This window comes from Cnephaeus nilssonii (assembly GCF_951640355.1).
Source record: "Cnephaeus nilssonii genome assembly, chromosome: 8".
NCBI lineage: Eukaryota > Metazoa > Chordata > Mammalia > Chiroptera > Vespertilionidae > Cnephaeus > Cnephaeus nilssonii.
In genome coordinates, this window is record NC_137079.1 from 26,811,762 (window position 1) to 26,839,323 (window position 27,562).

The following is a 27,562-nucleotide window of genomic DNA, read 5'->3' on the forward strand; positions in this document are numbered from 1 at the left end:
CCTCCTTTCTAGACCCTGGGTTTCCCGACTCCCTCTAAATGAGCATCTTTAACTTTCTTAAAGCGCATTGCCTTAAATGAGGATGGTGTTCCCAGAGGCTCTGGCAGGGCAGGGCGGCTGCTCTCCATGCCATTCTATTTTGTTTGTTTGTTTGTTTTTGTGTTTTTTTGCAATAAAGGCAATTAGTTAAGTGGATACCCAATACGATTTAGTTTTTCTAGTTTTTTGTTTGTTTGTTTAGAAATAAAATCATAAATAAGAAAGATATATTTTGTTCCAAGTTGCACAAATATGCTCACTTTAAGCTATTCTGTCTTCTGAGTGTGGGCCTAACATTCCAGCCTTTCGAAATTATTCTGAATTTTGATTCTGTCATACACAGAGGTTGTATAGTTCAGTATTGGAAGGGACCTGGGGAATCAACTTGATCCTCTTATTTCTCTCTCTCTCTCTCTCTCTCTCTCTCTCTCTCTCTCTCTCTCCTCACCTGAGGATATGTTTTTATTGATTTGAGAGAGAGAGAGAGAGAGAGAGAGAGAGAGAGAAAGAGAGAAAGAGAGGTGGATTAGTTGCCTCCTGTACTTGCCCCGACCAGGATTGAACTGCAATCTAGGTGTGTGCCTTGACTGGGAATCGAACTCGCAACCTCTTGGTGTACAGGACAACACTCCAATCAACTGAGCCACCGGCCAGGGCTAATCCTCTGTTTTGTGGCTGTAAAGAGAGATAGGGCCCTGACTAGTTTGGCTCAGTGGATAGAGCGTCAGCCTGCAGACTGAAGGGTCCCAGGTTCGATTCCGGTCAAGGGCATGTACCTTGGTTGTGGGCACATCCCTAGTAGGGGGGTGTGCAGGAGGCAGCTGATCGATGTTTCTCTCTCATCGATGTTTCTAACTCTCTATCCCTCTCCCTTCCTCTCTGTAAAAAAAAAAAAAATCAATAAAATATATTCTTTAAAAAAACAGAGAGAGAGAGAGAGAGAGAGAGAGATAGGCAAGGAATTCCCAGGGCTGGCTGATTCCTTCAGCAGCCAGGCTCACCCTTTGGAGGTGGCCTCCTCCGGAGACAGCGGCTGTGTGAGGCTCAGAGAGAGGGATCCTACCACCAGACTTCCAGTCCTGGCAGGGTGTGAGGCATTTGACCAGGCACAGGGGAGAAAAACTGCCACTTCAAGGGCCCCTGTGGGCCGCCCCTGGCCCAGCGCTGTGGTCGAGATGGACTGGAGGCCTGCCCTGTATTTGAGGGGCCACAAAAGCCCTCCCATGTTGCTGTTTTTTTCCTATCTTAGGCAAGGGCATGGAGCTCCTGCAATGACTGAGACTGGAGTTCCTGCCAGCTCAGTGGAATGGCAAGCTTGATTTTAATTGACTTATTGCAAATGAAGGTGATACTTCCTGCACCCCTGGGTTAGCGGCTAATTTATTCCTGAGACGGTTGTAAATTCCCAGCAGGCCTGGAACACAATTCAGATGGATGGGAAATAAATGTCTGCTTGTTTCCCTCCTCCTTTCATTCAAACAGCCTTCTCAAGCATTTGTATGTGAACTCTACTGGGATAGAGAGATGAGAGGACGCAGCCCTGTCCTCGGGAGCCCCTGGTCTAGTGAGGGAGACAGGCAGGGCAGCAGCCAGGCGCTGTACTGGGCTCTCTGGGAGAGGAGGGTGGAGAGGGCGGCCAGGAGGGGACAGAGTCCTGCCTCCTGGTCCAGGCCATTTTCATTGCCTGGTGGTACCTTATTGTCACCTGGAGTTTGAAAGGTGCTAATGGCACAGAGTGGGGCTTGGTGAGAGATCATGGAGAGATCGTGAAACTGGATTAAAGCAGTGTGAGTGACTAAAGTGGAGTTCATCAGAGCCCGGGGGGAGTACATGGCTCCCACCTTCAGTCTCCATCCAGGCGACTGCTCCCACCGGGGCCTCTCCTCTGTCTGGCCCTAACTTTCAGTCGCTCATTCATTAGGTTTGCATTTATTAGGGGTCTTCTGGGTACAGACAGCACTGAACTGGGAGAGAATCCAATCAACTGAGAAGAGGGTGGATAAAATTAAAATGGCATTAAAAACAAATACGTACATCTATACATCCATAAAGTAAAAGTGGAATCATCAGTCCCCACGTCCCATAAGGGAAACAAAACAAGACTGAACTCCCCGCACTTGCTCCTGCAGGAAGGGTGAGGTGGACCCTGTAGGCCTGAGGGAACCACAGAGGATGCTTTGACACGAAGGATGCTTGAAAACCATTAAGCAAGGGAGCGAAAGGACACACTCATTATTTTTTTAACTGAGATATAATTGACATATCACATTACATTAGTGTTAAACAAACAAGACAACGGGCCCAAAATGGAGTCACTTATGCTAAGCCCCATGTCACCAAACGGAGATTTAACTTAATTACAGTGTCAGCTCCCCTCGAAATGGAATATTAAACTCATCCACCCGGAGCCCCTGATCAGCACTAGTTCCTGTAAGTAGCCTGCCTGAGAAAGCCCTGCCATCCCCTAAATGAAAGTGACCTTGTCCCATCACTTCTGCTAGGACAGCGTCCGTGTGCGGGCTCCCTCTGCCTTTAAGAGTATTTCATTTCTTACCGCTTCTCGGAGCGCCTCTGGGTGCTACATTGGATGCTGCCTGATTTTTGAATCATTGAATAAAGCCAATGAGATCTTTAAAATGTGCTCAGCTGAATTTTGTTTTCAACCTTAGTGTGGGGTGTACAACATAATGATTTGATGCTTGTGTATATTACGAAATGATCACCACGACTAGTCTAGTTAACATCCATCAGCGCACAGTTACAAACTTTTCTTCTTGTGATGAGAACTTTTAGGATTTACGGTATTTCAAGTGTGCAATCCCGTATGTACTAACTACGGTCACCATGCTGGGCTTGGCATCCCCAGGACCTGTTTGACAGCGGGGACTTTGTGCCTTTTGACCCCCTCGTATTCATATTCTTAAGCTCCGAGGCCAACATGAAGAGACAACAGAGGAATAGGACATATGAGAAACTTTCCACAAACTCCCAGGATGCAGGTTATAAAATGCAGCGTCTCTCCTTTACACAGATCTCCAGCAGAATCTTCGGAAGTGGTCTCGCCCTGTCCTTTCTCCACTGCTCTGCGTTTCTTTGCAAGAGAGTAAATTAATAAGTCAGGAGTTAGGACCCAGAGGTCTGTTGTAGCCTCGCAGGACCTGACAGCTGACGGGAAATCAATGTAGTGCACTTCACGAAACATCACCCTGATGTGAGATGGACGGAGGCTGCTTTCTCCCACTTCAGGTGTCTGTGTTCCCCTTGGGTTCCACGACAGACTCGGAACCACGGCACTTCCCTTCCGGAACCCCCTCTCCCGGTGGAAACGCTGTGTGATTAACAGGGAAGAAATTTTCCTCCTAAAATGACATCATGACGCCGGCAGGTTTTATCCTGGTGCTCGTCCTCCTGGGAGTCACTCCCTCAGGTAAGCTCCGGTTAAACTGAAGGAAAACTTTATCGTTGTGGAGTTATTTAGGCAAGGAGGGTGGAACCATGGTGCTGAGAACGTTAGAATTACAAAGTGTCATGTATAGGCACCTTGAGGGTAGGTAACCTTTAGAATGTGGCTTCGATGAATAATTCTATCAAATCTGTAGATTGCTAAAGAAATCATATCCAGGAATCTCACAATGTTTATGCTTCGGTCATTCATCGTGTTATGCCTTTTGAATCATTCTGAGCTTGGTAGGAAGATATAAAAGCAGGGGAAATATTACCAAATGCATGGACTGTGACTCAGAGAATGGTTAAAATATTTGGCACAGAAATTTATTGGATTAACATTTTTATATCCTAGCTACTAATAATCATCGTTATCTGTGTATAGATACTTTTGTCCAATCCAGCTTGTAGACTTATATAAATAGTTTAATAATTTTGTGCATATGGGCATATTTAGTATGTTTGTACATTACAGTTAAACAAAAATATATATCAAATGTCTGTGAACATGTGTGAGCTTTCTGTGACTATAGTCCACCTGAAAATTGAGACATTTTTAATAAAGAGGGCAAATAAAAGGAGAGAGAGGAAGAGAGAGAAAAGAAAAAAGGAAAGAAGCGGAAAACTGAAAACTTTAGGAGAAAGTGGTCATTTGCACCTGCCGGTGTTCTGGGTTTTGAAATCATTTCACTTTCCATGTAACTTAGGAGCAGAAAGCCCTTCCGGTGCACCAGAAACCAGTGAGGGCCGGGAGCCAGATGGTGAGGAAACAGTGTCATCCATTCCCTTAGCAATTTGTACTTATTTGTCTGCAGTCACTAATATTTGATTATTGCAATTTTCAGTTCAATAACCAGAGGTTCTGACATAGATTTGCCCAAATCCTGAAACAAATCCTCGATTTGAAAGGCGTAGGGCCACGAGGCACACACACACCTGGACATGATCATATCTTCAACACTGCAGCCGTTCCTCCTGCTGGGACTCAGAAACAGAGTGATTTCTAAGTGCAGAGAGCATCAAACCCATCCTCAAATATCACTACATTTGGTCTCTGCAAAGTCTGAAATGCAATTTGCCAACCACAAAAATAATCATCAACTTCTGAGTGTGTTAGCATCCCATTAGTGTGCATGCATCTAATGGTGTGTGTTTTTTTTTGCCCTAACTTACTGTGAAAAGATTGATTCTTATCATGTTTTCTCCAGGGAAATCATCTCACTGGTTAGCAAGGGTAGGGAGCACAAACCCTCTTGATTCACCTATGCATCCTCCTCCACGCACAGTGACGGTCACGTAAAACATTGGATTTGGAGGAGAACCTGGCACCCCTCCCCATGGTGTAGGCTGCAGGAGTTGGAGAGTGTGTACTGAGCTGTATACATCGGTAATAAATCTATGTAATAACCTAGGAACTCTCATATTTGTGAATATTTCTAGATCCACTGGAGTCTATTTCTATATTTAAACCTGTATACTTTTCCTTAAGTCTTTTACTATTCATTGTAAAGAAATCATTTCTTTTGGTCACACAAATCACAAGGAGCCACCCCTCCTTTTTATATCTCTGGCTGTGGTGAAGAGGATAATGGTGTATGGCCACGTGACATTTCTTATATTGCTAAATCATCCTCTGTGTGTTTGTGTCTGCTCCCAGAAAAAGGAACTGTATCTTACTTATCTTCCCATCGCTCTTACCACACGATGACGTGTGTTTATTCATTCAATAAATATTGACTGAGGATCTCCTGTATCCTAGGAATGGTTTTAGCACGTGGGATGCAAGAGGGAATAAAACACAACCATTCTAATAGCCTCTCCTGCTAGCAAGAATCCATTAAATACGTATATTGGCTTTCACTCTGCAGGCTAGCTCTATGTGTTAACAGAAAAGGCTACTGTGTTTGTGGTATGCTTTTTGGGGGGACAAGGTAGTGATCATGGAAAGCAAAGCCCAATATACCAAAAGGTGTCAAAACAAAAAACGCACGTCTCTCAAACATACTTGCTGAAGTTTGAAATTCTATGATTATTTCTTTACTCTCCCAGCTGGGAATTAACAATGAAGTGTTGTCTTCAATAAAACCATAAGTAATCATGGGGAGTTTCATCTATCAATTACTCATACCTTGGTGTGAGTGAGTTTGTCAAAATGTTGCTGAAGTGTTGATATGAGGGTAAGGAGAGAGCAGAGGGTCTGAGAGCCTGGAGAAAGGAGAGGAAACGAGATCCAGAAAATAAAGAGAGTACAAGGTCAAGCCGTAGGCTCCAAAGAAACATTTCTTTGTCTCGAGTGGCTGCTGGGCGCCTCATCCAAATGAATCTTTCCCGATTCCACTTACTGGGGTGGGGAGAGCTCTGACCTCCTCACGGGGTGACTCCTGTCCCATCCCTTGATAGCTTTAGGTACCATTACCTGGACGCCTGCTCTCTTCCGTAAGTGGCAGCCAGGAGTGAAGGTCTGTCCTCTAATCAATGGTGCATCTTCACCTTCGGCCTTCTTTTGTATCTTGGGGACAGCGAACATCTGACATTAATAGGTTACCTTGTGTGGCTGTTTCGTGAACGTAGAGATCCTAGAAGCACGGGACGTGTGCGTTGTAGGGCCCTTACCAAACTTCCACTCTGTATTTTTATTGGGCGAGGTTAAATGTTTTGCTTAAGATCATGCAGCTTGGAATCAGGACCAGGATTCGTGTCTCTGGATCTGAGTGCAGTGCCTCTCAATGTTAAGTAAATATTTGTTGGATTCTCATTCTAATGAGTGACAAGTTTGGCAACAGGCTCAGCGTCCTGAGCCAAGAGCAGCGTTCCCTCCTGGAGTGCTTTCCCAGCCCGAGTTCCACTTGGAGGAAATATGCAGGGGCTCTCCATCCGTCTGTCCCAGTCCCCTGCATGTGCTCTCTCTCTGGTGCTGCCTCTCTCTGCCCCTGCCCGTGGAATTGCCTGTCTAGTCCCAAGGGAAATATCTTAAAGAAAAATGAGACAAAGACTAAGCAGGGAGAGGGAGAAGAGGAGAGAAAGGGGAGGGCCTGGGGTTAGGGGAGAAACAAAATGCCTTTTTACCAAAAGAGATGGTGAAAAGCTTTAACAGGCAGCACACATCCTCTGAAGATGTGCATGAGACTACGTGTGTGTGTTGGGGGAAGAGGGATGAGCAGGCAAAGCAGAACTCAAAGCAAGGAAATGTGGGAGGACCATGGTCAAGTCTGAAACCAAAAAGCATTGGGTGTCCACCTCCAAGAAGAGTGATCACAGAGAGAGGTCCCGGGGAAAGCAGTCTGCCCGTGCCAACGGCAGCAGAGGGAGATTAGAGGAGGATCCGAGGACACAGTCACCAGAGTTAAGTGTCTCCCTAAGGCCAAACGAGGGTGATCTGTGACCTGGTTTTAGAACATCGTTCCTCCCGGCAACAGGTTGCTTTAAAGAACAGTAAAGTGTTTTGGAAAATACGATGCTAACAGCAACACAGCAACAAAAATAGTGTAACAGTGAACATCTGTTCATAGACGTGAATTGTTGGAACAGTTTTTATATGACGGTAAGGAGCCCATAGCAGCGGGAACAGTCTTTTGCCTCCTCAGTCCTCAGAGTCTCATGGGCTGGTGGAAAGACTGTGGACTTGGGAGTCAGGAGCCACACCCACCACTTATTAACGGAACGGGGTGACCCTGGGCAAGTACCCCTGAACCTTCACCTGTGAAATGAGGGCTTAGATCTTCTTGGAGGTCCTTCCCAGTTCTGTTGTCTTTGCTTTTTTACCATTTCACTTTTCCTTCTTCTTTCATTAATGCTGAAAGTAGTTACGAATATAAATGCTCTCCCATCCTCCCGGTCAGGAAGCTGACTTGGGGGGTGCTCACCTTCAAAGAGAAGCTTCTTGATTTTGTCCATATATCTTAGTATATTGGTCTTGCCTAATTAATTTAAACTATATTCATAGGCAAAAATGTTGTTTACACACAGCTTTTCAGGAATGTACTTAGGAAAATACAGACACAGACACCACCTGTCCTGGTAGTCTTGAGCACATCTGTGATTCTGTATCCTCCAGCGCTGGGAGCCGGGGTCCCGCGGCCTTTTCCCCCTGTGCACACAAAGCTCCATTAGGGCCTTTTGTGCATTCATTCATTCATTCATTTGTTCATTCCCTAAACGTCATCCAATATTTACTGAGGCCCAGGCCTCAAAAAAATCAATGGTGGAATCACTTTTTCTTCTTCAGAATGTTCTAGTCTACAAAACAGACAAACCAGAAACATTTCCAGGGCTGTGCTCCATATCTGCTCCAATAACATCAATGGCTCCAGGTTTCATTTTCAGAGAGTTCAGGAAGCTTGGAGATATTAGGCAAAAGCATGACACCTTTGGCCTATAGGGTCTGTTTTGGTCAATACAGACTTGGGGTAGTCAGCTTGGGCCGCCATATAAAAATACTGGACTACAGACTGGTGGCTTAACAAATTTATCCTCACAGTTCTGGAGGTTAGGAATCCATGATCAAGGTGCCAGGAATTCAGTTTCCAGTGAGAACTCTCTTTCTGGCTTGTAAACAGCTGCCTTCTGGCTGTGTCCTCACGTGGCTACTCCTCAGTGCTTGTGTGAAGGGAGGTCCCTGGTCTTTCTCCTCTTCTTATGAGGACATCAATCCTGAAGATAAATGAGGTCCCACCCTGATGACCTCACTTCTCCTTAATGACTCCTTATAGGCCCTATCTCCACATACAATCACATTGGATATAGTGTGACTTCAACATGAAGTTGAAGGGACACAAACATTCAGCCCATAACAGCCAGTACAGATTTATGCTCCCCCCCCCCCCCCCCTTTATTCAGACAGCCACTCACCCTCTGACACTGGAAACATGGATCAAAGCATATACAGGTCCCTGAAGGAGCAGATCTGCTCATTTCCCTTTGGGTCCTACTATCCACAAGGAGGGTATGGCTTGGAGGGGTGACCCATCCTGGGAATGTCAAGGTCCTAATTTTAGAAGCCCCATCCCAACATGCAACCCCACCTCCCTTCAAAATGTGAGTAAAATTCTCCTGCCAGGAAAGATCTCTTTCATGTCCCAAATTATAATGGCTCAGGGTTGTCAAAGCTAAGAAGAGTGTGTGTGTGTGTGTGTGTGTGTGTGTGTGTGTGTGTGTGTGTGTGTGTACATGCATGCGTGCGTCTTGGTATAGACATTATTCAGTGTCTCAGCTCCCTGGAGTGTCTCCATCTGTTGTGAGATGCTGTCTTATGTAATATTTACTCATTGGGCTGAGCTGGGACACAACGGCTTTCAGGGAAGGCCAGTACTCTGCCACTCTCAGAAGTTGGAACTGCTCTCAGATGCACGTGACAGTAGCCCCAAGCAGCTTAGCTAAATAGGGGGATTGCTTTTCTCACACACACGAAATTTGGAGGCAGGCAGTCCAGGGCTGCTGGGCAATCCTGCAGTGCCATCAGGGACCCAGGCTGCGTCAGGCTTTCTATTCTGCCCGCTTGTATGTGCGCTTTCATCAGACTCACTTGCATATCTGGGTGGCTAATTCTCTAGACATCGTGTCCCAATTCCAGGAAGGAAGAAGAAAGGGCGAAGGGTAAAAGATGAAAGGTGAAAAGGTGCACGTTGGACTGAGTCCATTCTCTTGAGTGATCCTCACTCAGTGGCTTCTGTTTGTTTCTTACTTGGCCACAGGTGTCATATGGCCGTTCCTAGCTGTAAGGGAGCCTGAGAGGGGAACATTTTAAGTGGGCACCATGCAGTCCTGAATACATTTAGCATCGGGTAGTAAGGAAGAAAGGGTAAATGACTGTTGGGCAGGGAACTAACAGTGTCTGCCACAAACAACATTCTCCTCCTTGAAGGAGGGGCTGCCTGCACAGGGGAAGCCAGAGACAGAGGACAGCTGTGGCCCCCCTGCTTCTCTCCTCTCCCTAGCAATTCAGCTCTGGCCCAAACTCTCTAAACACCGCTCAGCAAACAAAAGCCAAGCAGCTAACTGCGTTGTTATTCAATGTTTGTGGTTTGTTTGTTTTTTGTTGTTTTTTTTTTTTTTTGTGTGTGTGTGTGTGTGTGTGTGTGTTTAATATATTTTATTGATCTTTTACAGAGAGGAAGGGAGAAGGATAGAGAGTTAGAAACATCGATGAGAGAGAAACATCGATCAGCTGCCTCCTGCACACCCCCTACTGGGGATGTGCCCGCAACCAAGGTACATGCCCTTGACCGGAATCGAACCTGGGACCCTTGAGTCCGCAGGCCGATGCTCTATCCACTGAGCCAAACTGGTTTCGGCTATTCAACGTTTTTTAGCTTGGCAGCCACTGTGTGCCAAGCGGTGCCCTAGGAGCTGGGGAGCCAGCCCTGGAGCTGGCATTTCCTAGTGGATCAGACAGACAATAAACAAACAGACAAATAATATGATCAAGCCTCTGACATAAGAGAAATCTCCATAAAGGGATAGAGTGTGGGGAGAGATTTTTAGATCCTGTAGCCTGGAATGACCTCTTTAAGGAGAAGGCATTTGAGCAAAGAAGGGTAAAAGTGAAGGAATGAGTGTGGTGCAAGAGCCTTCCCAGAGTGGAACCACACTGGCCTGTTCTGGAAAGAGCAGATGGGCCTGAGGCACTAGAAGGGGTGGGGTAGGGGAATCGTGGGGGGCGGGGGTGGTTGCAGGCAGAGGGGAGAGGGTAGCAGCCACAGAGGGCCTGAGAGACCATGGTAACAACTTGGGATGTTTTGCCTAAATTTGATGGGAAGCCACTTGGTGGGTTGGAGCAGGGAACTGACATATGCTTTTCAGCTTTGAAGCGATGTCTCTAGCTGGGCAGGAAATGGACTGTGAAAGGAGCAAGAGTGGGAGAAGTTAGGAAGCAGAACTGGAATCCAAGAGAGAGAGACAGAGATGACAGAGTTCGGGATCCGGGTGGTGATCCCCAGTGAGACGGTGGGAAGCAATCACTGTTGCGATGCATTCTGAAGGAAGTTAGACGGGATGTGGGGTAGGGAAACTCTGAAGGTGCAGCCTGAACAATGAACACCTCTTCCCTCCGAAGGCTTCGGGGAATTTCAATTCCCTCCCTCCCGCTTCGTTTCCAGGAAGGTTCTAGGGCCTTTACAGAGCGCTGCCCTGGCAGCCGCCCAGCTCCGCTTGCTGAGAGTGTCGAGCATCAAAGTTTAAATAAATAAGCATAAATGTAAGGTTTTATCTCTCTCCATCACTCATTTGCATTTTAATACGCTTTCTAAAGCAAAGGAGGAAAGCGTGGAGCTGTCACAAAGCCTGTCCCATCCATACCCCTGTTCACTCCAAGGAGCTGTGTGGGTGCATTTCGAATTTCCACTCCCTTAGTAAGTTGACGGTGTCCTGCACATATGGGGAATGTGTGCGATTATGCTTTTCTTCCTACTAAGAACTTTGGGGTTTTGATCTGGTAAACTTGGGGGGTGTCCTACATGTGATCATTTCTCATAATGTGTATCTCTCAGTGGGGAGGAAAAAAAGTTTTCTATGGTAAAGCATGCCATGCAGGATGAATTGCTGTAGGATATTAATAGGATGCCGAATATACGAAGAGAGGGCTATACTCAAAGCAACAACAAAGAGCTTCCTTGTTAAATTTGATAGTATAGCACTGAAAAGAGACAAAACATATCTCTAGACTGCATTTCTGGAGGGTTAAAACTTAAAATTAGGGAGTTTCTCAGGTTCTCCCACATTTAGGGGCAGAGAAGAGCCATTGACCCTGGTTGTGGACCAGGGAAGGTCTTCATGAAGGAAGACATTCTCAGGAAGAAGTGTGAGAGAACCATGCAGGGGACGTGGCGGGGTTGAGTGGATATGTGCTGGAGGCCTGGAAAGTGGTCCTGACACACTCCCTTCATCGGTCCATTCATTAAATGGGTATAAAATGAGCACCTGCTATGGACCAGGCACTGTCCTAGGTGCTGGATAAGCATCATCAAGTAAAACGAACATTGTGCCAGCCATCGTGGAGCTCAAGGGGAAGACAGATAATGACAAATACTGTAAACAGCAAGATGAACAATAGCACATGGACAGAGCCCATGTCTGTAAGTAGGTGAATTGTGAGGTAGAGAGTAAGGGGGTGACTGCAGATGGTCTTTTTGACCTCATGATGTGAAGATCCTGTGAGAGTCAAGTTCTGGGTTAAGTTTACAGTCAACGTTTAGCTGTGTGTTGTGGGCATGGAGAATGGTTAAAGAGAACCCTGGTACCCTCAAAACTGTCTTTGCTGAATTAGACTGTGTAGGAATACAAGGTGTCCCCCAAACATGTGTACACACTTTAACAGCTGATGGCTCAATTTTGAAAATGAAAGGTATTTTAATAAACACCGCCTTTATAATTATTTGATGTGTGTATACATTTTGGGGGGACACCCTGTATGGGAAAGTTCAGCAATAGGATGCGAAAGCAACCGTTATGCCTCTCCCGTTAATTCAGGTTCCCTCGTGGTTCTTGCAGCAGCCGCAGAATTTGGTTCAATAGCCGAAACTGAAGACGCCCTCCTCAGACATTTATTCCAAGGTTATCAGAAGTGGGTTCGCCCTGTATTAAATTCTAATGACACCATAAAAGTACACTTTGGATTGAAAATATCTCAACTTGTAGATGTGGTGAGTAACCCTTGACACTAACCCAAGAAGAACATGCATTCCTTAACCTGTTTGGGAGTCTGAGATTTTATTTTGCTTTCTTTCCCCATGGCTGCCATTTCGATTTTAAAAATAACTTACTGGGGGAGAAAATCTGCCCCAAGAAGCCAGTGAAATGACCCGAGGAAAGAATGAGGAGTGTCACAGAGTGCATTTTCACTGCGACACCGTTAGTGAGGGACCTTTCTGCTGGAGGGTGGACATGGTTGCGAGGATGGATGGGCACTGCCGCTGACGGGTTTGCTGTGGGCACCCGGGGTGAGGAGCCGGGGCAGGGGAGAAGGAGAGCTGAATCCAGGCTAATCCAGAGTCCTCTCAGCGGAGGGAGGGCTGGCAGGGGCAACTGCAAGGAGAGAGGGCAGATAGATGATGACAGCCAGAGCCAGTGCCTGGGCAATCCCACCATCCTCCGGGGGCCCCTCAGTCCCCCGTACCTTTCCCTGACTTCACCCATACTTTAAGATTCTCTGCTAATTTTCTTGCTGAGCTCGTAATTCTGCCATGATTGTGTTCCTGGAAAATCGGTGAACTGTAACAACCCAAACCCAGCAAAATCATCCTGCTGTGGTCCCCAAAGTCCCAGAATAATCCTCCCACGTTACCCAAACCCCCACCGACCACACACTCACCCACCTGAGCTGATTCAACGCCCAGGAGTCCTTCTAGAAAATCATGCACAGCCCATCTCCAATTTAGCTAATATTTAATTCTACTTGGCATCCCGAAAGTGCTTCCTGGGTTATGCAATTATATATAAACTAGTAGCCCTGTGCACGAATCCGTGTGCCAGTAGGTCGCTGCCACCCTCCTGTAGCTCCCTGCCCCCCGCCCCTCCTCATAGCTTGCTGCCCTGCCCCCTCCTGTAGCTCTCCACAGCCCTCTTGTAGTTCGCTGCCCCACCCTCCTGCCGATCCGTGATCAGGTTGTTACTCGGTTGGTCGGTTGGTCGGTTGGACGTTACGCCACCGAGCGTAACAGATAATTAACATATTCCTCTGTTGTTATATAGGATACCACCACAATGAACCGCTACTTGCTTCAATTATTTTTTCATTTTAAGCAAAATATGCATAATATTTTAAGATCTCATGCATTTAACTTCTTAAGTTCTTAAGTTGAGAATTCTTTACATTTTGAACATCTCAGAGGTAAGATTCAGAGAGGTCATTCTGACAAAAAAACAAAAACAAAATGCAACTTCACTTAAATTGAATTTACATCTTTTTCATTGTCATTTTCTTAGGATGAAAAGAACCAACTGATGACAACAAATGTGTGGCTCAAACAGGTAAATGTCAACTCAAGAATTGTATTTGCCAACCTAATTATTTCCATCTTTAGAAAGGCTCCCATTTGAAAAATAATTATTTTAAAGAGCATATTGGGTTCTTTCTTAAATTTATTTTTTAAAATATGTTTTTGTTCATTTTTAGAGAGAGGGAAAGGGTGGGGGAGAGAGAGAGAGAGGAACATCGGTGGGTTGCCTTCTGTATGACACCCTAACTGGGGATTGAACCCACAACCTTTTGGTGTATGGGATGATTCTCCAACCAACTAAGGCACCCAGCCAGGGTGGGTCTATAATTTTTTAATTTTCTTTTGTAAGAGTCAGAAAGCAGGTCTTGGGCACTCACAGCGGTGCCTTCTTCTGTTGTTGTTCCTTCAGTTGGACTGTACCCTGGGTGGGCGGTGGCAGGGTGACTGATCATGAGGCCTGGGCACCGGACCCTGGGCTACTTGGAGAAATGGGGGTAAAGGCTCCAGGGTGCAACTTTCCCCCATTTAAGGTACTGCACCTGGATGAGAAAATTGATGATGTTAAATTCTCCCTCATCCCACTGGTCCTCCCTGGGAAAAACCTACCCCCAGGTGTCTTGTTGCTCCCTACAGAGAGAAAGCAGGAAATGACAGGAGTCCACCATCAGTTTCAGAATAAAGTGACACCTCAAACAAAACAATGAATATGTTTTTCTGATATAACTGAAAATGCGTTTGAATGGTCCTCAGCGCTCTGCCTAGGTCGGTGGTCGGCAAACTGCGGCTCGTGAGCCACATGCGGATCGCGAGCTGCGGTTTGCTGCTCTGTTGACTAATGAGTTTGCCGACTACTAACCTAAACTCTCGATTCCAATAATTACAGGCTGTTGTTGTTCCTTGTGATTAAGCCCCTATCCCAGTGGTCGGCAAACTCATTAATCAACAGAGCGGCAAACCGAGGTTCAAGAGCCGCAGTTTGCCGACCACCGGGTGATTGCTTTAGCTCGACTCTGGCCTGTTTCCTAAAACAGAAACGTCTGTCCCCAGGAGCTGGGTCTCGAGTTGTCAGAAAATCATTACCTTTCAAACCCTGATGTTGCGCGTGTTATCTGAAAGGAGAAAATATTGGCACTTCCTTGATAGGAGGCGAGAAGGCTGGTTTAATTGCTTATTTTTTGTTTTTTTGTTAGCCATTACTCGTTAGCAATTACTTGTTAGCAATTACTCGTTTTTTTAAGGAATGGTCAGATACCAACTAATCTCCTATAGATTTAAAATCTTCTTGGTGGCACTATCTTAAATATCTCGCTTAATTTTAACATGCAAACATAATACTGTTGATTTCTTTATATTGAAATAAGTTAGTTATTTATCCCGGTTTAGCGGACATTGTTTCGATCTCTCTGCTAATAGTTTATAAGGAACAATGGATAAAGGGAACTGTGAGGAGAATCCACAAGCTTCACTTAGTGTCATCAAGTTGCTTCCACCCAAAAACTTTGATCAGTGAGAGCATATTTACTGCTTTCAGTTTCTCTGATTCTTTAATTGGCAGCTATGTTAGCAACCTATGAAATAGATCTGCATATTATTTTACTTGCAAATAAATATCTTCAGAAGAAAAATAATAAGCTGAGAATGTAGCTATAAAAATACAATCTAAATGTAATCCGTATTGTCCTACGTACTTATCTCTAGCCTCAGAGACTTATCCCACTTTTACACATTAGAGGCTGTGGAATTTGGAGGTATTTTGAGCTAATAAAAATCAAAAAGAAGTCCTGTATTTGAACTTGCAGGGGAGAGAAGAAAAACTTCCCTGTAAATAGACTGAGGAAGAAAAACAAAACAACAAACAAACTTGCTGCTTCACACATTCCTCCTTTTCCAACTGCTCCTCACGGTTAAGCTCTTCTTGATCTGCCACATAAAACATTGGTCCAGGGACCCTTGTCCTGTGAAACTGAGATAGCAGGTGCCTTATATTTCTTGAGATTTTGAAAGCAAGAAAACATCAGCCAAAGAACACGGTTAGACACGAAGGGAAGAAGCCACGGGCTCTCAGGCCTTCACTGAAGCTTTGGAAATGACTTCCAGCAGTGATGCCACCAGAATCAGTGACCTGGAGAATGCCTCCAGGTCAGGACAGAATCAAAATTGAAACCTCCAACAAAACGGAGCAAGAGAGATCTGTAGGAGTGGGGCCATCTGGCACTTGGAAAAGCCAGCCTGCTGACTTCGGCCCCCACTCCATAGACTTGGATTGCATTTAATGTGCAGAGGGTTGTCGTATCTCTTATCTCACATACATGCTCAGCCACTTTTGATTAGCAAAGCAGGTATCATTGTCCACATTTACGGAGACAGAGAACCTAGTAGCTCATCTGGCTGGAACCTGGGTTTCCCTGGTTTGGGCCTTCTCTGCCACACCCAGCCTTTGCACTATAAACATTAAGACCTGTTTCCAAATCATAGGAGGAGTCAAAGTAGCAAAACAACTGCACATTTCATAGAATCGCAAAGAAAATGATCAAAGCTGCTCCACTCACACAAACTGGATTAGGAGTGGAATGTCACAACAGGTATCCTATATAATAGAAGGCTAATATGCAAATTGTCCCCTGGACCGGGAGTTTGACCTGGAGTTCGACCAGCCCGTGGCCCCTCCCCCCACTGGCCCCGCCCACTATTGGCCTCCCCACCCCGATTGGGGGTGGGGCCAGCCAGACCCCACCCGTGCACGAAGTTGCGCACTGGGCCTCTAGTTAGTTAATAAGTGCTATCTTATGGCACAAACAATACAGGAGCAAAAAAAGATAAATTCTATGGCATGAAGGCTGCATGGAATAGGAGCCATTTGAACTCTGCCATGATGTCACTTTATGGGGTTTAAAATTTTTTTTAAATATTTTTAAGGGTAAAAGAAAGATGAAGGGTACAAGAAAAATGGACAATGAAAACAATAAAATTGATGTAAAAAGAAAAGCCATCATTGGTGTTTTACATGGATCTCAGTTTCAGAGCAGCTAATAACAATAATACCTAATATTTATTGACTGCTAAGTGCTTAGGCACTATGCTAGGTGTTTCATGAGAAAGAACTCAGTTAATTCTCACAGCCACCTTATAAATTAAGTTCTGTTAGGATTCCCACTTTGCAGATGGGAAAACTAAGGATTGGCGAATTGAAGTGTCCAATTTCCACACTGCTAAGTGAAGTCTGGCTTATATAGAGAAATCATTTCCTTCCTCAGACGGGAAGGAGCAGAGGGAAGATGCCCAGTTCTCACAGTGCTATGTATCTCTGTATAGGCTAATTTCTAATCCTATCTTCAAAGGCATGGATTCCTCAGTCTCTAGGACATCTCATGAGCTTGGTCTAGAAAGACAGTTAGGAGAGAATGAAGTAAGGATTCATAGCATCTTTCATTCATTGCACAGGGTTTATTGAGAGTCTACTAAGTGCCAGGTACTCTGCTAGATCTTGGACACACAAAGAATAAAACACAGCCCTGCCTTTAAGGAGAGAAGACAGTTTTAATTGTGTAAAAGAAAACCTGTAATATGGTAAACACTATAAAGAAAGTATACATAAGGAACTGTGAAAATGAGACAGGGAGAAAATCAGGGAGGGCTTCCAAGGGGAGGAGATATTTAAACTGGGTCTTACAGAATCGATAGTTGTACAAGCCAAAAAGGTGGAGAAGTTGTGAGTCACCTGAATAGCATTCCCGGTAACAAGACTTTCCAAAGCTCTCGCACTAGAGCAAAGCTCTTGGAAATTCTTTCCCTGTATAACTCTGCTAAAATTACTCTCTAATTTATATCTATGGAGAGGATAAAATGCGACGTAATTGGAACAAAAGTATGTTCCATGGTAGCATACGCAACTGAGATACTTGTTTTTTGTGCTGTTGTGGTTGGTGTTTTTTTTTTTTTACCCAATTCTTCTGTCTTATCCTCTATTTCCATAGTTCTTGGTTATATTTAGACATTCCTCTTCTTTCCTCTCAAGCACAAACTTAGAGACACCCGGAGAAAGTCCTTTACGTGGAGCTATTTTTACTTTACTTTATTGATTTTATTTTGCAAATTCGTTTGTCTTCCTCCTTCGTGCTCCCAGAGAGAAATCAAAACCCTACAAATTATAAATAGGTTATAACATTGATTCACTGAAACTGTGAGAAGGCACTTAATGCCCTAGCCACTCAGATTCTGCTTTGTCGTGTTCAGGGCTAAAAAAAAAACAACTGCATTGCAAGCACCTTAAATGTAATGGAAATAGAACCAACCTTTCATGATGACCCAAGGGTCTGACCCTTTGCCGAGATGGTGTCATTTGAATAATCACTATGATGACAGATGTCAAATCTACTCACTCAACAAGCACTTACTGAGCACCTACTCTGTGTTGGGCACTGAACTAGGCACTGGGGGTGGGGGTGGGGGTAAACACCAATAAGACAGTAAGACTGAGGGAGCTGGCTTCACTGTAGCTGGAACAGTTTGCTCTCCTCTCCCCCTGAGGGTCCCAAGGAAAATAGAGCTGCTTGAATGTCTGCCAAGGCCGACATCTTAAACTAGTGTTGTTCCTCCAACAACTGATTCCTGTTTGAGGTCAACAAAAAGTTCAGCAAACAAAAGGAAGGCCTCTTTGGATAGATCCCTGGGGCTGGTCTTTGAGGAGCCATAAACAAATCTGCTATAGAAGGGACCCACCTCGCTGTAAATGTCTGAGCGAGCTCCTCAAAGCCTAATTTTCTTGTACAACCTACAGTGGCACTTCCAAGTCCATGAATTCATCTCAGACCTTTACTTACTCACCATCTTCTTTTCCTACCTTTTCTACAGCCTCACCCCGATCTTAGCAAAATAGGCCAGTTTGGTCTTCTGATTCAAGTGGAGCCTGAATAGTAATCGAGCAGAAGTTTGGGTGTCAAAAGGCCTGCTATATAAACGTGGGCAACTTATTTCATCTCTGTGACCCTCAATCTCTTCATCTGTAAAACAGGAGCAATACCTAGCTCACAGAGTCCTTGGGATGTTAGATGAGATCCTGTGTGTGAATGCGATGCATACATTATCTGGCATGTAGTGGGGACTCAGTAAATGTCATTTCCTTGTGCCACCTTTGTAGGCTTTCTCATCCTTTCCTTTTTGCTTTTTATTTAATTTATTGGGGTGACACTGGTTAACAAAATTATATGGGTTTCAGGTGCACAATTCTACAACACATCGTCTGTACGCTGTATTGTGTGTTTACCACCCAAATCAACTCTCCGGCCATCACCATTTATCCTCCCTATCCCCTCCTTTACCTCCCCTCCCACCCTCCTCCCCTCCATCCACTGGCAATCACCACACTGTTGTCTATGTCCATGAGTTTTTTCTTCTTTGTTTTCACTCATATGTGGAATCTAATGAACAAAATGAACTAATAAGCAAAATAGAGACAGACTCATAGATAGAGAGCAGGCTGACAGCTGGGGGGCAGGAGGCTGGGGTGGGTGGTTGGAGGGTTTTCTCATCTTTAATGACAAATTCCATCTCTTGGCACAGACAATTTATGGGTGTAATGGGAATATGAGCCACATGATGTGTCATGTTGCTGTATTTAAGATTAAAATGAGTCAACATTAATTTGGTTTTAAGAATGTCTCATCTGACCTTGAGATAACTGAACTACCCAGGGATGTCCTTTTTAGGCTGCAAATCAAAGCAATAGCAAGGAATGTTTGTCCCTGACTATCTAGTTGTCTTACTATTAAACTGAGAATAACTTGAGGAATTTATTTATGGTAAAAAAAAATAAAAATCTTATGATGTAGGTTTAAATGAAAATTCGTTCTGAATTGTGGTAACAGTGATATTTCAGGTAATGTATGTTAAGGAAAGACAACTTTAAGGGAATATTCATGACAGGGATTTGAATTGTACTTTTCCAAGTTAGGAAACCTAGACTTGGAGTATTTTTCCATTTTTTCTTAGTGGTAGATTAACTTTGATATTTGGCCCTGACACGCCCCCTACTCTCCTGTTCCCTGCAATAACACAGCCCTCACTGGGAGCCGTGGGAAGTGGAGCTGATATTTGCAAGGGGCTTTGAGAGTCATGGCTAGGACGTGGTCCGCGGACACAGGATATTATTTATAATCTCTCACTTTAAGAAGGGAAGAGGCAGGAGGTTAATCTCCAGATGCGCCTAGAGATTCGGCGAGAACAAGGACCTGCCCAGAAAATCTCACAGCTCCTTAGAGGACAAGATAGAGGATTTGGGCTCTGAATCCTCATCCTGACCCTGCTGCGTCTAACACGACTGGTCATTGGGGGCGCGGGGCTCGGCCAGCATGGTAGTGGACTCACATCGCGGTAGAAATTCGGTGAGGCCCTCTGATGGACAGCGTCCGATTCCCCAGGTCTGGCTACAGAAGGACACCAAGCTTGTGAGGGTGACTCTCCCCACCTGCCGCGGAGTGCAACTAATAAAGGACAATCCCCGTGGGGAGCCCAGGGCTTCAGTGCCCTTTCTCTCCTGGGTGCACCAAAGTAAGCGGCTGTCACCAAAAGTCAGCTAGCCCGTCGTCTTCACTGCTCAGGAGCGCAGCCTGAACCCACTGCGGATCTCTTTATATCCCCCTCAGGGATTCAAACGCATCCCTCACACGGCTCCATCTATGGCAGACCTCTGCACCCCACCGCCCACTGCTCCTTCTTGCCCTTCATGTCTCAGCTGGAGTGTCAACTCCTCAGAACTCCCTTCCCTGCCCACAAACTGCACCCCCCGCCCCCTTCATAGCAAGGACCCCAGGGGTGGTTATCAGTTGTCTTGTTAGTTTACCTGTTTCCTTTCTGAGGTAGCACCAGGCTGGAGTACACGGTGGTGGTGTGTGTTCCATGCGCACAGAAGCCTGGCCCACTTGTGGGATGCATTGATTCCCCCTAAACTGTGAGCCCCATAATATACCACTACCTCTATGTTATCTCTGGCCACAGCTGTTCATGCCACGGTTCAAGGGCCAGCAAGCAAGGCAAACCTTTCTGGCTGAAAAATCCTTCGCCCTGGGGCTTGGCCCCGTTCTCTTAGGACAGCTGGTAAAACCGGTGTTTGCACCAAGACAGGGGCCCCAGAATATCAGCCGCGCACCTCCCTCCTTTGCAGTGCAGAGCTGGGCATAGGTGAGCACTGGCTGCGCCTGGAGTGGAGAGAAAGCTGAATCCAAGGAGCAGGCGATTTCATTTCCAAAAATCTTTATGGTCCAGAGGGAGGAACTGTGGGGTTGGGCTCGTTAGCTGTGCTCACTAACATTGTTTTCCAAGACCGAGCTGGAACGTAAGGGCTCAACTCCAGTCAGTCTGTCTGAGAATGTGTCGTGGGGCTCACTGCCTGGGTGCCTGCAGCATGCTGCCTGCTCAGGGTCACCTGGGATTCTCCCCAGGATCAGCTAAGAACTTTTTAGGTGCAAGTGCCAGAAAACCAGTGGCTTTATTTATGGTCATTAAAAACGGAAAAGAGCCCTAACCGGTTTGGCTCAGTGGATAGAGTGTTGGCCTGCGGACTGAAGGGTCCCAGGTTCGATTCCGGTCAAGGGCATGTACCTTGGTTGCGGGCACATCCCCAGTAGGGGGTGTACAGGAGGCAGCTGATCAATGTTTCTCTCTCATCGATGTTTCTAACTCTCTATCCCTCTCCCTTCCTCTCTGTAAAAAATCAATAAAATATACTTGGAGAAAAAAAAAACAACTGAAAAGAATCAAAATATTTTACCTGGAGAATGGATAAATAAATTGTAGTATATTCAGAGCATTATGCTAAGCAAAATGAGCCAGTCAGAGAAAGACAGGTATCACATGATCTCACTCATATGTGGAATCTAATGAACAAAATAGAACCAGAGACATAGAAGCATGAAATGGACTGTCCAATCTCAAAAGGAAGGCAGGCAGGGTGGGTGGGTGGGTGGGAAGAGAGAAACCAAAGAACTTGTATGCATATATGCATAACCCATGGACACTGACAATAGGGTGATAAAGGCCTAGGGCAGAGGTGGAGGTGGGCTAGAAGAGGTCAATGGGGGGGGGGGGGAGGAGGAATATGTAATACTTTCAACAAAAAATTCTACTTTAAAATATTAAAAATTTTTTAAATTGTGGTATATTCATACAATGGGAGACTTCACTAATAAAAATGAACAAATTAATACAACATAGAAGAATCCAAAACCCATGTGATAAGTAAAAGAAATCAGGATCATAAGGCTACCTACAGCACGATTCCATTGATATGGCATTCTAGAAAATGCAAAATTATAGGATCAGAAAATAGACCAGCGGTTGCCAGGGTTTGGGGATGTGGGAGGGGTTGATTACAAATGGGAAATTTATTGGGCAACAGAGCTGTTCTGGTATCCTGATGGTGTTAGGGATTATACAGCTGTTTGCATATAGAACTATACACACAAAAAGGTGAGTTTTATTGTAAATAAATTTTAAAAACATAAGTGAGGTAAAAGTGAAACAGACAAAAAAATGCAACTCTGAGTTTCCCTCAACATTGCTGAAATTCAGACCTGCTGCTGATGGTAAAAGTCTCCTTAGCAAGAAACAAATTGGAATGAAATTATATTTGCTTTTCAAAATGGGCAGAGGAAAGGGGGAAAAAATAAGCCTGTGAGTACCAAGTAAACATGATAAATACTTTATTAGTTTGGCCTTTTAAACTGTCAGCTTTCATAGGCATGGTTTTCCCATAAATTGTCATGCAATTTTTATCCCTAGAGTGTAGTATTTTTTATTTAAAAAAAAAACATATTTTTTTTATTGATTTCAGAGAGGAAGGGAGAGAGAGAGAGAGAGAGAGAGAGAGAGAGAGAGAGAGAGAGAGAGAAACATCAATGATGAGAATCATTGCCTGGCTGCCTGCTGCATGCCTCCTACTGGGGATCCAGCGGGCAACCCGGGCATGTGCCCTTGACTGGAATCAAACCTGGGACCCTTCAGTCCACAGGCTGACACTCTATCCACTGAGCTAAACCAGCTAGGGAGCATGTAGCTTTTTAAAGACTCATATTTTTTAAAATTTGTTTTTCAAGGACTGAGCCTTACAAACACTGTCTAAAATAGAAAATATCTCATCTAGAGTGTGTAGTTCTATCATTTTCAGGCATCATGCTTATTCTAATATTTAACCATCCAGTCAAGTCATCCATCTGCTGACTCCCGATTTTTTAATGACAAAGCTGACATCACTGGGCTCCAGGAAGCCTCACACTGGGCATACCCTTCTAGCGTTCTGAAATGTCGTTTAACATTATCCTACATCATTACTCAACTGTCCACATGAGGGACAGTGGAATAGAAGAATTTAATTTTCAGGTCAGATTTCATAAGATTCTGGATCCAAAATCTTTTTGAGAAAGTCCATTTCTACTGTAATTGGGTCATCCATATGTCATCCTCTTAACCTTCATAATCAAATCAATTAATGGTCAGGCTTGTTAATCTGGGTCCATCAGCCCCTGTAAAACACGCTATAATTTCATTCTATTATGAGAACAAATATGTAAGCATCTGGAGGCTAACACTATTAGGAGTGTAATTTAAAACTGTAATTGGGTGCTCAGAAGATAAGTTCCAATTAAAACTTAGAAAAAAATTCTTGGAAAATATTTTTTTCCTTGGATAAAAGTTGTAATGTCATCAAGAGTAGTCAGCAGATCCTGGATGTTTCATATTAACATACTGGGTGGATGTTTGTTCAGGACTCTTGAGTGACATTCAAAATTATTTGTACCCTTTACCGTGAGATTAAAATATCACCACCGGACCAAGTTACCTAGACGAAACTGAGTTAGATGTATCATTGCTTTTTGTTTCGTAAGAGAAAATAGGCTGGAAAAAATGGATCATAAATTAGTGGTGTTTGTTGCTGAGCTTCTTCATTGAGATGTAGATGTAGCAATTTTGGAAATCCCAGGTAGGACGGGTGTGTGGGCCTGGGCAAGACCAGAGACAGGCTGGCTCAAGCCCTGTCTTTCCAACTGCCACAGATAGGGTCATAAGACCTAATAATGCACTATTGAAGTAAAACACTGGGTTAGTAAATTAGCATAAACTTGAAGATTCCAAAGTGTAAAACACTGACTGTTCAGAATAAAATTACCGTATGCTAATTGTATGCAGGAATGGACAGACCACAAATTACGCTGGAATCCTGATGAATACGGTGGAATTCATTCCATTAAAGTCCCATCAGAATCTCTCTGGCTCCCTGACATAGTTCTCTTTGAAAAGTAAGTATCATAGAAGAAAAGGACACTGGGCAGGTTAGGACCAGAAATAGAAAAGCCTGATGTTGGTACAATGATGAAGAGAAGTGCACAACTTCAAGTAACGAGGGACCTGTTTCTTCTTGAGTTATTGTTTGACCTTGTAGTAGGAAAGTAATAAAACACAAATAGTCCAGTGGTGGGCCAAAACACAACACACACACACACACACACACACACACACACACACACACACACGAATAAGAGTCAGCTTACCGTTAAAGTGAATCTGCTTTCATCACAGTGCCGATGGACGTTTCGAAGGCTCCCTCATGACCAAAGCCCTCGTGAAATCGAATGGAACCGTCACCTGGACCCCTCCTGCCAGTTACAAAAGCTCGTGCACCATGGACGTCACGTTTTTCCCATTTGACCGGCAGAACTGCTCCATGAAGTTTGGGTCTTGGACTTACGACGGCACCATGGTCGACCTCGTTTTGATCAATGAACATGTTGACAGAAAAGACTTCTTCGACAATGGAGAATGGGAAATACTAAATGCCAAAGGGATGAAGGGGCACAGAAGAGACGGTTTGTACTCCTACCCGTTCATCACCTATTCCTTTGTCCTGCGTCGCCTGCCTCTGTTCTACACCCTCTTCTTGATCATCCCCTGCCTGGGACTCTCTTTTCTGACGGTTCTGGTGTTCTATTTGCCTTCTGATGAAGGAGAAAAGCTTTCCTTGTCAACCTCTGTCCTGGTTTCCCTGACAGTTTTTCTTTTAGTGATTGAGGAAATAATCCCTTCCTCCTCCAAGGTCATTCCTCTCATTGGAGAGTACCTGTTGTTCATTATGATTTTCGTTACCCTGTCGATTATTGTCACTGTGTTTGTCATTAATGTTCACCACAGATCTTCTTCCACTTACCATCCCATGGCCCCCTGGGTTAAGAGGCTTTTTCTGCAAAAACTTCCTAAATTACTTTGCATGAAGAACCATGTGGACCGCTACTCTTCCCCGGAGAAAGAAGAGAGTAAACGGGGGGTGCGAGGTAAAGTCCTAGAAAGAAAGAAACAGAAGCAGGTTAGCGATGGAGAAAAAGTTCTGGTTGCCTTCTTGGAAATGGCTGCTGATTCCATTCGATACATCTCCAGGCACGTGAAGAAAGAGCATTGTATCAGCCAGGTGAGTAGACTGGTATGCAGAATAATGCTGCCTTTGAGCTGCGCCAGAATGAATGTTCTCACTTCGGTTTACAACAAAAATGCTGTCATTGTTTAAAATGTGGCATTATTCGCTATCTGCTTTACATGTGCAAAATTTAAAACAAACCCTGACATAAATTAGGGATTTTGGTATGGATTTTTAAGAAGTTCGCAAAAACAGAATATGAAAAAATGAAGCAACTATGGATTAAGCGCTATTCCTTATGATTAGACTTAATTCTATTGAAAATAATTCAATTCTACATTTTAAATAGGCTATTCTGGTCTCTGGTAATTTCTCGGGTTTTTTTAATGGGATGATGGATATTTCTATCCATAGTATTTGGAAGTAAAGGAACAGAAAGTATCAGATTTTTAAACTAATATAAAAATACAGTGTTACCATGATCTCACTCATTTGTGGAATATAATGAACAACATAAACTGATGAATAAAAACAGATCCAGAGACAGAGAAGCATCAATCAGACCGTCAAACCTCAGAGGGAAGGTTGGGGAGGGTGTGGGTAAGGAGAGAGATCAACCAAAGGACTTGTATGCATGCAAATAAGCCTAACCAATGGACACAGACACCAGGGGGGTGAGGGCATGAGTGGGGGGTGGTGGGGCAATAGGGGAATAAGGACACATATGTAATACCTTAATAAAGAAAAAAATAGTGTTACAACCAATAGTAGTAGTGTTTAGAATATTAGAAGGGTGTAGTAGTTTAGCTTACAGATTTGAACAAAAAATGTGTGGCAAGGGTGTGAATTTCAGACTCAAAACAGTCCTGGACTCAGATGTATGACTTGAGACATAGTACATAATCCTTATGTAGTAGAAATAGGGCACTTTTCCCCTTTAAAGATGATAACTGGCCCGTCCTTCTCCAGCTCGCTGCTTATTCCTGCTCTGACCTTGCCCTTAACAGCTTGTTGCCCATCCTTCCCATTGGAGAGTACCTGTTGTTCATTATGATTTTCGTTACCCTGTCGAAATTAATTTGTCCAAAGGGACTTGGTCTCCTCTCTCCCTTATCAATCCCTGCCATCTCCTGGTCAGGTCTCCTCCTTGGCAGTGTCTATCATTCCAGAGCTGTAGCAGCCAAGCCCACATGTGGGGTTGAAGAAAGATAGGCTTGCCCTAGCCAGCCTGGCTCAGTGGATAGAGCATCAGCCTGCAGACTGAAGGGTCCCAGGTTCGATTCCGGCCAAGGGCATTGAAGGGTTGCAGGCTCAATTCCCAGTAGGGGGCATGCAGGAGGTAGCCGATCAATGATTCTCTCTCATCATTGATGTTTCTATCTCTCTCTCCTTCCCCCTTCCTCTCTGAAGTCAATAAATAAATATTAAAAAAAAGAAAGAAAGAAAGAAAGATAGGCTTGTGACATTGAGCCACGAAAATTCTTAATTTATAAATGTGTGGTCCATTTCATATATAATATCAGAAAGCATCACACTGAGAGATAATGGCTTTTTATTTGTGTTTTAAAAAGTGGGGTTTCCCCATTTTAATCATCGATGCTTACAAATGCATAAATGATTCTGTGTTTCTATTGTACATCTTCAATGTTGATGACAGTGTTCACAGGCTGTTTGGTTTGGGCATCATTAGTGAAGTGACTGGGAAGAATCCAAGCCTATAGTACAGGCGATGTTTTAAGTGTGTTTTGAAAACTCTAAATCTGCCCTGACCGGTTTGGCTCAGTGGATAGAGTGTCGGCCTGAGGACTGAAGGGTCCCAGGTTCAATTCTGATCGAGGGCATGTACCTTGGTTGTGGGCACATCCCCAGTAGGGGGTGTGTAGGAGGCAGCTGATCGATGTTTCTCTCTCATCGATGTTTCTGACTCTCTGTCCCTCTCCCTTCCTCTCTGTAAAAAAATAATAAAATCAATAAAATACATTTTTTAAAAAAGGAAAAAAACTGTAAATCTGAATATTACCCTTTTTAAGTCCCTTGGAACAAATTCGGAATGGTTGCCCAGCACCCGAAATGGAAGCTATCTTTTTTTCTCTTTTGCAGGTAGTACAAGACTGGAAATTCGTAGCGCAAGTTCTGGACCGCATCTTCCTGTGGCTCTTTCTGATAGTGTCAGTGATGGGCTCCGTCCTGATTTTTACCCCCTCTTTGAAGATGTGGCTACATAGTTACCACGAGGAGCAAGTCTCCAGAGCGATCTAACATACAGACCACAGAGACAAAATTACACCATAGAACTGACATCCAGCCAGCATGTATATACAGCACCCAAATGCACATGCTTCTTGGAAGGGCCTGTGTCGTCTTCAAGGAAACGGAGCCTTGGTAAATGTGGGTTTGCCCACAGGAAATCCGTGGTTGCCATTGGAGTGGGCTGGGTGTAAGTAAAACAGAACCTCTACAGGCCCCTGCCTTGGCTTCAGGGAGGAGTCATATGTCCAGGCCTGAGCTCACAAGCCGGCAGCACAAGGATGCTCCCAGGGAACTGGACTGAGGTCTAACAAGACTGAGGCCTGAGAATTCAAGGAGAGCTCAGTGTTGGCAGGACTTGGGTCTCCTGTGTCCTGCTCTTGGTGGTTTTGCCTGAGAAACATCTTGGGCTGTGTGTTGTGGATGAACAAATCTCAACAACCATGATAGAACATTGGGGCTCCTTGTGTAATCCACATGTCCATATTTTTCTGCACGTTTT

The 27,562-nt window shown here is 44.5% G+C and overlaps 1 protein-coding gene across 1 annotated transcript; it reads left to right on the plus strand.

The window, feature by feature from the left end:
• Positions 1-3,411: 3,411 nt before the first annotated feature.
• CHRNB3 (cholinergic receptor nicotinic beta 3 subunit) lies at positions 3,412-27,072 on the plus strand (the record flags this gene model as incomplete). The annotated part of the gene is made up of 6 exons (XM_079779257.1): positions 3,412-3,466; positions 11,968-12,119; positions 13,402-13,446; positions 23,595-23,704; positions 23,985-24,867; positions 26,914-27,072. The coding sequence occupies 6 exons, from the start codon at positions 3,412-3,414 to the stop codon at positions 27,070-27,072; spliced, it is 1,404 nt and encodes a 467-aa protein (XP_079635383.1).
• Positions 27,073-27,562: the final 490 nt, after the last annotated feature.